This window comes from Aquarana catesbeiana, linkage group LG08 (genome assembly GCF_042186555.1).
Source record: "Aquarana catesbeiana isolate 2022-GZ linkage group LG08, ASM4218655v1, whole genome shotgun sequence".
Classification (NCBI taxonomy): Eukaryota; Metazoa; Chordata; class Amphibia; order Anura; family Ranidae; genus Aquarana; species Aquarana catesbeiana.
In genome coordinates, this window is record NC_133331.1 from 25,394,482 (window position 1) to 25,407,477 (window position 12,996).

Genomic DNA, 12,996 nt, shown 5'->3' on the forward strand with positions numbered 1-12,996 from the left:
GAGGAGATCCTAAGTGTAGTATGAAGGGCTGGGGATCCGGGAGTGTCTGGCAGGAGCAACAGTGTAGGCTGTTCTCTCTTTGACCATCTGCAGGAGCGGGGGGGTTGGGTGGGTTTGGGGGTTTTTGGGTTCCAGGGAGGTGGGTATTAATACAATGTAATTCGGTAAATGCGATATATACTTGTAGGGCTTGGTTTTGTATTGATAAAATATTAAATAAAGAATTGAAAAAAAATAAATAAATAAAAATATGACGGACCTTAGAAATGGAACAAGTTTCAAATCTTTCCAACAGACTCGATTCCTATCGAAAAATCAGTTCGTTTGTATGCTAGTCTGACAGACAAAAAACGACGTAAGGGCAGCTATTGGCTACTGGCTATGAACTTCCTAATTCTAGTCCAGTCGTACGTCATCACATTCAAAAGGATCGGACTTTGGTGTGATCGTGTGTAGGCAAGTCCGTTTCGTCGGAACTCCATGAAAGTCCTTCGGAGTTCAGTCCGATGAAAAGTCCGCTCGTGTGTACGCGACATTACAAGCTGTACTAATTTCTAATAATTTGTTCCACCACTGATAAGCTTATACCACTACCTAATAGACTTCACGAATGCCTAAATGTTTATACTCCCTGTGTACCATATCTGTATATCCTTTTATACTTTTGTAATTCCTTGTATACGAGTTTACATACATTTTTTCTTTCTGTATACCCTTTCCTAATATACCAATAAAAAAACTATTGGTTAAAAAAAATAATAATAAAAAACCTTTTTATCTTTACAACCACTTTAAATTAGGTTGACAAAAATGTACAAGAGAGCACTAGCAGAAAGTTGTTATGTAATATTGGACCGCATCTGTATTTTACAATATGATTTGTATTGTAGAATGACAATACATTTCTTGAATCTTGAAAAAAGAAAATTTTCCAAAGCACTCTTTAAGAGATCTAAGATATTCTGATTGATTAACTAAAGTTGGCTTTGCACCTGTCCGTTTCAGTGCATTAAGATGTGGTCGGTCAAGGCAATCCATTCATTTGATTGGGCTGCCAACACACAGGAGTGGACAGAAAAATGTAAGTGAATGTTTTTTACCATGCAGGGCACCACAAAACAGAGCCAAAAAACAATCCAAACTCCTCATTAAAATTTGTATCATGTGTATTTCCAGGTTAGGGTGTAGATAGGCATAATTTCATAGCTCTTGCACCCACGGACAAGCCAGGATTATCTATTCTTAAAAATTGGGTTAAGGGCTCAATTGGGTTAAAGTGGATGTATATCTGATTCATGAAATTTGACCTAGGCAGATACTGCATATAGTGAAAAATAAAATCCCTATCAGATGAAAAAAGTATATACGCTGCGAGAAAACACACAGGAAAGCCTCGTACACACGATCGGATTTTCCGATGGGAAATGTGTGATGACAGGCGGAAAATCCCACCATGTGTACGCTCCATCGGACAATTGTTGTCGGATTTTCCGCAGACAAATGTTGAATGGCAGGCTTTAAAATTTTCAGCGGACAAATGTCTGTTGTCGGATTTTCCGATCGTGTCTGTCGGACAAAAGTCCAAAGTGCAAACACTCATGCTCGGAAGCAAGGGCGAGCTGGAAGAGGTCGGTCTTGTAAACTAGAATTCGTAATGGAGAATTAACATTCGTGACGTGGCAAATTATGAAATCTCGAAATGCAGCGCACAATTCTCTTCTTCTTTAATGGGATAATAATGAAGCTGCTTTGCTGGTAATACTGATGGAGTTATTGCAAACTAATTTTCAAAGGCTTTTTTATTCTAGTGATATCAAGAATAATATTAATATGCTTTTTTTTTGGGGGGGGGGGGGGGTCAAGTTACCACAACACCATTATCCCATAGTTTTTAACATCAAAGATACAACTATGTTGGTGTCCCTTGTCAATTTTACATTGTATTTTTTAAAATGTAACTGCCTACTCCCAAACTATCATTTGAATTAAAATACATAGTCAAGTATTATTCTACACAATCTTTTATTGTGCATTAAATAAATAAAACAAATAAAATTAGACATGCTATTTGCCAATAGAACTTAACCAAAAAGTGCATTCTATGCATCCAAAAATATAGAAAATATACCAAATCAAATCATTATTCAACCAAAAAAATAATTTCAAACCAATAACTCCAAGGCCAACGGCTGTTCAGAAACAAATTGAAAAGCACAAAATGAAAAGCGTGAACTGAAAAGCGCGAATCAACACTCACCAAACTTCTACTAACACAAAATTAGCAGAAGGAGCCCAAAGGGTGAGCAAAATATTACAGCGCACACATGCAAAAAAGACATTTACCTCCAGCAGGGCTAGTTTAAAACACCTAGACAATTTAAAAAAAATATTATCAAAAAATATGGGGATTTGGTCACACCATATTGCTATATGGTGCTAAGCCCACTTACTGCGTCAAAGTACCCCATGATTAGTGGGTCAATACACTCTTCTATATGGGAGAACTATGAGGTCTCCACCCATGACACAAGTGGACACTAATCCCAAAGGGTGGCGCTAAAGAGCTGAAAAACAACGTAGTACATCACTATGTTCATATGTGTTGGCCGACAATTCCTTGCTATGTGTATGCAAGACAAGTTTGGGCCAACGTCCTTCAGACAAAAGTCCACAGTTTTGTTGACCAACAATCCGATCGTGTGTAAGAGGCTGAAGTGTATAAAGCACTCAACCCTCATCTTCTTTGGTCGACCATGGCGAGGCCTGTTCTGAGTGGAACCTGTTCTGTTAAACCGTTGTATGGTCTTGGCCACCATGCTGCAGCTCAGTTTCAGGGTCTTGGCAATCTTCTTATAACCTAGCCATCTTTATGTAGAGCAACAATTCTTTTTTTCAGATCCTCAGAGAGTTCTTTGCCATGAGGTGCCATGGTGAACTTCCAGTGACCAGTATGAGAGAGTGAGAGCGATAACACCAAATTTAATACTTCATATTCCCATCGCACACATTCCTGGATGAACTCTTGAGTATGGGTGTTGCAGCAACAACCAGTTGGATACTGGTTCAAGTCACAGTGAAGATATTTGCCAGCCCACCATGGAACGACATAGATAGCATCCAAACAGGTAATTTATTGCATGATCACAACATAAGGAGACCCCTTCATCATGCCTGACGAAGGGGTCCTGTGTGACTCCGAAACGTTGCACTCTCCTTATGTTGTGATCATGCAATAAATTACCCGTTTGGACGCTATCTACTGTATGTCGTTCCATGGTGTGCTGGCAAATATCTTCACACCAACACCAAATTTAACACACCTCCTCCCCATTCACATCTGAGACCTTGTAACACTAACGAGTCACATGACACCGGGAGGGAAAATGGCTATTTGGGCCCAATTTGGACATTTTCACTTTTGTACTCAAATGTACTCACTTTTGTTGCCAGCGGTTTAGACATTAATGGCTGTGTGTTGAGTTATTTTGAGGGGATAGAAAATGTACACTGTTATACCTGTACACTCACTACTTTACATTGTAGCAAAGTGTCATTTCTTCAGAGTTGTCTCATGAAAAGATATAATAAAATATTTAAAAAATGTGAGATACTGTATCTGTTCGCAAATGTATTTAACACTATTTGTTTTTTAAACACTGCACTTATTTATAAATTTTTAAATATACATTTGACAATTCCTTATTTAATCCAAAACAAAAATAAAATGTTGGCTTTAGAAAAAAGAAAATAAAAGAAAAAAATAAAGAAAAAAAAATGTTTGGCTTTAGATACAAATGTTTCTGTGCACAGCACAAAAAAGAAATGTTGTTTCAGTTTGTAAAAAACAATTATGCAACAATTTGTCATGGGCAAAAACAGTGTACAGTCAACCCCCAAAATTCACGGGGGGGGGTTACGTTCCTAGAGCACCCGCGAATTAAGAAAAACCGCACATTTTGGATGCGGTCAAAAAAATGCCTATAAATGCCTATTTTTATAGTTTAAACCCTAAATATGCCCCCCAAAATTAGTAAATTATATTATTTTTAATAATTTAGCATTAAAACGCATAAAAAATTATATATTGCCATGAGAAAAGCCATAAAAAATTGCGGAGGATATTTGTGGTTTCTGCAAAATTGCGGGGGTTTCCACAAACAATTATTAGTTAGACTATAAGGAAAAATCTGTGAACCACTGAGGCCGTGAACTCTGAATCACGACTTTGTGGGTGTTGACTGAATTTTATACTAAAATCGGAAATGCTTGACAATCCCTGTAAGCTTACAGAGGTCTTCAGAACTGTGGGTATATGTTTGCCTGTTACAAACACAATATCTAAAGTAATTATTTGCAGATTCTCTTAATCCTGCAACTCATCTGCTGACCAGATACCGCCTAAGGCATGTTTGTTATTTTGAGATCAGCAGCCTTGCTGTGAAGTCCATGTCCTGCCGCGTAGGAGGGGGGTGTGTGGAGACAGCAAAAAATACAAAAGCAGCTGCATAGTTTTTCAGGCAGTTTAATGAAGTCCTGCAGCCCTGCACAATGGTGTCCTGGGTGCTGTGTGCGGGTCTAGTCCTTCTTCACATCTCCTGCTCTGTGGAAGCCAAACTGTAAGTAACTTCATTTTGCTTTAGTAAATGTGTGCAGCGGTGGCTGGTGCTACATTTTTTTGGGGGGGCACAAACAAACCCCCAACCAACCCCCCCAATCACTCACAGATAAATAGATAGATAGATAGATAGATAGATAGATAGATAGATAGATAGATAGATAGATAGATAGATAGATAGATAGATAGATAGATAGATAGATAGATAGATGGCTCTGGCTGGAGGTAGATTCTCGGGCAGAGTTGAAGCAGGGCGCCCTCCACCTTCAGTCCAATGACTCCGATCACAGGATGCTGCTGTAAAGGGACAGACAGGGGTGCAGATCACACAGTACCTGGCTTTTCTTCTCCATCCACGGAGCCACAGGTCAGGGGCACTTCCGACTTCCTACTGACAAAGAGAACCTGGAAGGCACCCCTATCTTCATGTCTATTTATCTATCTGTCTGGATTTTTAAAAATTGTCGCTCTTATTATGTTTAAAGCGCAAAAAATAAAAAATGCAGAGCAATCAAATACCACCAACAGAAAGCTTTATTTGTGGGGAAAAAGGGACGTCAATTTTGTTTGGGTACATCAGCGCACGACAGCGCAATTGTCAGTTAAAGAGATGCAGTGCCGAATCGCAAAAAAAATGGCCTGGTCATTGAGCAGCCAAATCTTCCAGGGCTGAAGCGGTTAAACCCTAAACATGCCCCCCAAAATTAGTAAATTATATTGTTCTTAATAATTTAGCATTAAAACGCATGAAAAATTATATATTGCCACGAGAAAAGCCATAAAAAATTGCGGGGGATATTTGCTGTTTCTGCGAAATTGCGGGGGTTTCCACCACCAATTATTAGTTTGATTCTAAGGAAGAATCCGTGAACTACTGAGGCCATGAACTCTTTTGTTAATAGCACAAAAAATAAAAACCACAGAGGTGATCAAATACCACCAAAAGAAATTTCTATTTGTGGGGAAAAAAGGACATCAATTTTGTTTGGGTACAATGTCGCACGACCGCGCAGTTAAAGTGACGCAGTGCCGTATTGTAAAAAATGGCCTGGTCATTGAGCAGCCAAATCTTCCGGGGCTGAAGTGGTTAATATTATTTATTATTATTAATTAGTTCTGTTCCATTTGTTTAGATGCGGCATTCATTATTTCAGATAATTCGTAACTTTGGATAAATTCGTATTCGTTACATTCACTAACAGCCAAATTTGAAAGGAAATTCCAATACCTATAATTTAATAGTTAGTTATTAGGGATGGGCCGAACACCCCCCTGTTCAGTTCGCAGCAGAACATGCGAACAGGCAAAAAATTTGTTCGAACACATGAACACCATTAAAGTCTATGGGACATGAACATGAATAATCAAAATGCTCTTTTTAAAGGTTAATATGCGTGGTATTGTCATAAAAAGTGTTTCGGGACCCAGGTTCTGCCCCAGGGGACATGTATCAATGCAAAAAAATGTTTTAAAAATGGCAGTTTTTTCAGGAGCAGTGATTTTAATAATGCTTAAAGTGAAACAATAAAAGTGAAATATTCCTTTAAATTTCGTACCTGGGGGTGTCTATAGTATGCCTGTATAGTGGCTCATGTTTCCCGTGAAAAAAAGTCATTTAAAAGTGTAGGGCTGGCTATTAATGAATTGTCAGTCCCGACAATACACATAAAAGTTCATTGATAAAAACGGCCTGGGATTCCCCCACAATGCATTACCAGGCCCTTTGGGTCTGGTATGAATATTAAGGGGAACCCCAAACCAAAATTTTTTTAAAAAATGGCGTGGGGGTCCCCTTAAATATCCATACAAGACCCTTATCCGAGCATGCAACCTGGCAGGCTGCAGGAAAAGAGGGGGGATGAGAGAGCGCCCCCCCTACCTCCTGAACCATACCAGGCCACATGCCCTCAACATTGGGAGGGTGCTTTGGGGTAGGGCCTCATCCCCACAACCCTTGCCCAGTGGTTGTGGGGGTCTGCGGGTGGGGGGCTTATCGAAATCTGGAAGCCCCCTTTAACAAAGGGGACTCCCAGATCCCACCCCCCCATGTGAAATGGTAATGGGGTACATTGTACTCCTAACATTTCCCCAAAAAAAGTGAGAAAAAAGGTAAAAAACACACACACACAAAGCTTGGCACAAGTCCTTTAATAAAAAAAACAAAATTCCAGCTATGTAATCCTTCTACGATCCATGAACGATACAGCCTCCTGCATAGGAGGCGCTCGGCAGAATGACATGCGACTTGGATGACAGTTCTCAAATAACCGAGGATGGTGACCCCGCCCCCCTCTGACACAAGGGGAAATGCCAGGGTTACCCAGTGACATGTACGGGTGACCCCACCCCCCTCTGATGCAAGGGGAAATGCCGGGGTTACCCAGTGACATGTACGGGTGACCCCGCCCCCTCTGACGCAAAAGAAATGCTGGGGTTACCCAGTACATGTATGGGTGACCCCATCCCCTCTGACGCAACAGGGGTTTCTCGTGACGCATCAGAGGGGGCAGGATCACCTGTCAATGTCACAGGTGGCCCCGCCCTCGGTTATTTAAGAACTGTCATCCGAGTCGCTCGTCATTCTGCTGGGCACCTCCTATGGAGGAGGCTGTATCGTTCATGGATCATAGAAGGATTACATCGCTGGAATTTTTTTCATTAAAGGACTTGTGCCCAGCTTTGTGTGTTTTTTGTTTGTTTTTTTACCTTTTTGTCACTTTTTTGGGGGAAATGGTAGGAGTACAATGTACCCCATTACCATTTCACACAGGGGGGGCCGGGATCTGGGAGTCCCCTTTGTTAAAGGGGGCTTCCAGATTCCAATAAGCCCCCCGCCCGCAGACCCCACAACCACCAGGCAAGGGTTGTGGGGATGAGGCCCTTCTCCCCATCAACATGGGGACAAGGTGCTTTGGGGGGGCTACCCCAAAGCACCCTCCCAATGTTGAGGGCATGTGGCCTGGTACGGTTCAGGAGGGGGGGACGAGAGAGCTTTTTTCTTTTCCTGCAGCCTGCCAGGTTGCGTGCTTGAATAAGGGTCTGGTATGGATTTTGAGGGGGACCCCATGCCATTTGTTTTTAAATTTTGGCACGGGGTTCCCCTTAATATCCATACCAGACCTGAAGGGCCTGGTATGGAATTTGGGGGGACCCCCACACATTTTCTTTTTTCTAAATTTGGTTCGGGGTTCCCCTTTATATGCATACCAGACCCAAAGGGCCTGGTAATGCACTGTGGGGGAATCCCAGGCCATTTTTATCAATGAACTTTTATGTGTATTGTCGGGACCGACAATACATTAATAGCCCCAACTAGCACTAGCACTTTTAAATGACTTTTTTTCCTTTAGAAATGTCATTTTGCTCTCGGACTGTTGTAAACACGGGAAACGTGCACCACTTTACATGCATACTATAGACACCCCCCCAGGTATGAAATTTAAAGGAATATTTCACTTTTATTGTTTCACTTTAAGCATTATTAAAATCACTGCTCCCGAAAAAACGGCTGTTTTTAAAACTTTTTTTTGCATTAATACATGTCTCCTGGGGCAGGACCCAGGTCCCCCAACACTTTTTAGGATCATACCATGCATATTAGTCTTTAAAATTAACACTTTTGATTTCTCCTACAGACTTTTAAAGGGTGTTCCGCGGCTTTCGAATTTGCCGCGAACACCCCAAATTGTTCGCTATTGGGCAAACGGGCGAACAGCCAATGTTCGAGTCCAACTCATGTTCGACTCGAACCGACAGCCCATCCCTATTAGTTATTATTCATTACTTAGTTATTCTTTCAAATTTTCGGATTTTCTTTCTTATTTTCGGATTTTTGAATTTTCAAATTTACGAATTGCGATCATAACGCATGACCCGAAAAACAAAAAAAAACACAAATTTTTCAGCAGTGCACATGTCTAGGTGAGAGCCTGTTATAAATGTTAAGAGGGGACACCACCAAAAAAAAAAGAAAAAAAAAGGCTCAGTGAGGGTTCCCCCATAATTTATATCAGGGCTTTTACATGCTCGGTTTTTGACAAGTAATTTAGTTAAAACAAACCTCAAAACCCCATGATGTACATCCATCCTTAATAACGCCATTCAGCAATGTAGATCCATGTCAATCATGATGCCCAACACCCGCTAACCCACTGAAAGAAAGAAAGCTGCCACTGGCTGACACCATGTTACCACAATGTATCAGCCAGATCGCTCTCTCTCCTACCCCCTGCAGCCAGCGCTGGCTGACACAGGGGAGATCACATGACCAGAAAGGAGTGGCCTGAAAATAGATAAGTAGAAGTCAGAATAAGGTGTTAGGAAGGGGAGGGAACATGTTTAAGATTAGCTAGCTTTATTCTAAAATTCCACTTTAACTACTTGCCGACCAGCCGCCATCATTATACTGCAGCAGGTTGGCTCCCCTGCGCAAATCACCGTAACTGTACGTCGGTCCCTTTAACAGCTATAGCAGGCGTGTGCCCGTGGCGCATCGCCGGAGCTGATGGCCGTGGCCAGTGGCCGCAATATCCGCCGGCCACCTGCAATCACTCCACAGAGAGCCAGAATGGGGATCTCTCAATGTAAACAAACAGATCCCCATTCTGACAGGGGAGTACAGTGTGATTGTCTGTTCCTAGTGATCAGGAACAGCGATCTCTCTCCTCCAGTTAGTTCCCTCCCCCTCACAGTTAGAAACACCTCCCTAGGGAACACTTAACCCCTTGATCATCCCCTGGTGTTAACCCCTTCCCTGCCAGAGACATTTATACAGTAATCAGCTCTGATCGCTGTAATAATGTCAATGGTCCCAAAAAAGTGTCAAAAGTGTCCGATCTGTCTGCCGCAATGTTGCAGTCCCACTAAAAATCACTGATTACTGCCATTACTAGTAAAAAAAAAAATAATAATAAAAATTCCATAATTCTATTTTCTATTTTGTAGATTCTAGAACTTTTGTGCAAACCAATCAGTGTACGCTTATTGCAATTTTTTTACCAAAAATATGTAGAAGAATACATATTGGCCTAAACTAATAAAGAATTTTTTTTGGGCATATTTATTATAGCAAAAAGTTAATATATATATATATATATATATATATATATATATATATATATATATATATATATATATTTATATATAGTATATATATTTATTTTTTAGTTTTTAGTTTTTTTTGTTTTTTTTTTTTTTTGTTTATCGTGCAAAAAATAAAAACTGCAGAGGTGATAAAATACCACCAAAAGAAAGTTCTATGTGTGGGGAAAAAAATACATCAATTTTATTTGGGTACAGCATCGCACGACCATGCAATTACCAGTTAAAGTAGTGCAGTGCCAGATTGCAAAAAATGCTCTGGTCAGGAAGGGGGTGAAATCTTCCGGGGCTGAAGTGGTTAAATAAAATGCCAAGTCTTGCATTTCTTTGATCTCTTTGATTCTGTGCTGCTACATAGAAATAGAGGGAACATTTTTTTTCTAGGTATTAGGTCATATTCTCACTCAATTTTGGTAGATTTGTCCTGGAAGTCAAAAGTAGCAAGAAGTCCAGTTCATTCAGTATTGTGTTTTTGGTAACTTCCTGCATTATGGTTGTGATTTTGTTCAGAGATTTCTGATATTCTTACATGACAATAAAATACAATGCAGCTCCCTACTTGTATGTTCACATAACCAGCACAGTTGCATATTCTCCTGTATGACGGTAGTTTTGCCTAGAGCTAAGTGAATGTGGCAAATCATGTGCAAGTAAAAGCAAAAAGTAAAAAATATTGTTTTTTTTGTTTATAGTGCAAAAAATAAAAAAACGCAGAGGTGATCAAATACCACCAAAAGAAAGCTCTATTTGTGGGGAAAAAAAAGACACCAATTTTGTTTGTGTACAACGTCGCATGCCCGCGCAATTGTCAGTTAAAGCGACGCAGTGCCATATCGCAAACAACGGCCTGGCCATTAAGGGGGTAAATCCTCCTGGGGCTGAAGTGGTCAAAGGACATGTCTGTGATTGTTTTATTACTGTTTGTGTTTTTTTACTAGTTACATTTTTTTGTGATAACATGGGGGGGGTATGGGAACCCCCTTATTGTTAAAGGGGACTTCCAGATTTCGAATAAGACCCTACCCATAGACCCCCAGAACCACAAGGTCAGGGTTGTGGGAAAGAGCCCTTCATTCTTATCAAGGCTCTTGTCCTTATCACCTCCTCCCTGGCAAGGTGGCTCTTCATGTTGAGGGCATGTGGCTTTGTAAGAATCAAGAGGGAGGAAGTACACATTCGCCCCCCTTTCTTGTCTAGCTAGCCTGCATGGATAAGGGTCTGGTATAGATTTTTTGGGGGAGATCACACGATTTTTTCTTGATTTTTTTTGCATGGGGTTCCTCCTTAAAGCCATACCAGACATGAGGGGTCCATTCTAAAACCTTGGGGGAACCTCAGGTCATTTTATTTGTGTTTTTTGTTTTCTTTGTTTGGTGTCCACCTTAACATTCATATAAGGCCTGCATAGAGACCAATCAGCTTCCAGATTTTTTTTAGCCAAAAGGTTAACTGAACAAGCTGAAGTTAGAAGTTGATTGGCTACCATGCACAGCTGCACCAGATTCTGAGTGCTCCGGTTTTCGTAAATCACCCCTATTGTTTTCTTGTGTTTGTCCAGGTACAGTATATAACTTTTATCTGTAGGTACTAGGTATCTGTGTTTTTGTAAAGATCTAATGTTCTCCCATTAAATATATTGAAAATGTGAAATATTTCCATGGGCTGTACTTAATTTGTTGCACAACTGCATACATAGAAATTTCGGCTTGAGTTACAGTTCGAGGTAAAATATGTTTACTCTAAAAAATATCACCCAGAAGAGTACTCCAGGATCCAAATGCACCCCCCCTATTTTTGGGGTAAAGATGGAGTAACTACTGTAAATTGTGAGATAATAAAGCATCTGACCCTGGAGTATCAAGTTAATGATTATAATCTGTTACTTATTACTCAGCAGTGTCTATTTGCTGTAGTGTGATGAAGATATGGAAAAACTGCACTATTGGGAAAATAGAAATAAACAAACCAAGCAGCAATTCTCCTGTATGACATAGTTACAGTTCAGTAATAGTATATAAAAATAAAATTGCGCTAATTATTCACATGAAAATCAAATTAAAAAAAAGCAAGAGTCCATAAATCAGTCCACCAATGATTAAAATAATGAATCTTGAATATTGTTGTTAGACTCCACCATCCACCACCTTGTGCAACAGTGCTGCCACCAACAGCTGAATTAACTGCTTACCAGCTCCAGTAGGTCCCTCATTACAAGGGATCACTCTGCACCTTTGGCTTAAAACCCAGCCTGGACCTTTCTCCTAGTTACGTGGCTCACCTGTGTCCTTGGCGTCCTTCTGGGACACGAGGGTAATGGGGACATTAGCGCGTCACTCCGCCCTACGTGTTTCATCACAGATGATGGCGTCCAGGGACCTATGTGTTTCGACAGTTCATGCAAAATTATCCAGAGACAAACACAAAAATGTTTGTTACACGTTAATAGAACAAATGATTTTCGTTTAATCAATACAGTATTCGTCTGTAAAAAATTGAGTAACAAAGCGCATGCTTGGAAATTAAAGAATACATACAATACATTACATCATCGTGGGAGGTTTTTATTTTCTGTCTTACGAGAATTTTTGTAACTCTAGTAGTCTATTCGTTTTCATAGTTACATAGTAAGTAAGGTTGAATAAAGACAATAGTCCATCCAGTTCAACCTGTGTAGGTGCATGTGTGTCAGTGTCCAGTACATCCCTTCTGAGGACTGGTGACTAGAACTGGACAGAATACTCCAGGTCTAACCCGAGTTTTATAAAGTGGTAGAATTATAATTTTATCTCTGGAGTATATCTGCTTTTTTATGCATGCTAATATTCTGCTGGCTTTGGTAGCTGCAGCTTGACATTGCATGCTATTGCTCAATCTGTCATCTACTAGGACCCCCAGATCTTTCTCTATCCTTACGGTTCTCCCATAAGTGAGTAGTTTGCATTTATGTTTTTTGCACCCATGTGCATTATTTTACATTTCTTCACATTAAACCTCATTTGTATTGTACCCATGTAGTTGCCCACTCCATTATTTTGTTCAGGTCTTTCTGTAAAATGTCTAAATCCTGATGTTTTGTGTCATCCACAAAAACTGAGATTGAGCTATTTATCCCTTCCTCTATGTCATTTATAAATTGAATAGAATTGGTCCCAAGACAGAACCTTGGGGTATCCCACTTACCACTCCAGACCAGTCTGAGTACACGTTATTTATCATATTTTCGATATGAGACTAGCATGCAAAAAACAAACGATCATTCGTCTGATATTCTTATTGTGTGT

At 40.2% G+C, this 12,996-nt stretch overlaps 1 protein-coding gene across 1 annotated transcript in view; it reads left to right on the forward strand.

The window, feature by feature from the left end:
* The first annotated feature begins 4,409 nt into the window (after positions 1-4,409).
* LOC141105648 (alpha-2-macroglobulin-like) overlaps positions 4,410-12,996 on the forward strand; it is a 235,574-nt gene continuing 226,987 nt past the window's right edge. The window contains exon 1 of the mRNA XM_073595624.1: positions 4,410-4,616. Within this exon, the coding sequence (XP_073451725.1) occupies positions 4,549-4,616 (68 nt within the window). The 5' untranslated portion in view covers positions 4,410-4,548. The remainder of the gene's footprint in view (positions 4,617-12,996) is intronic.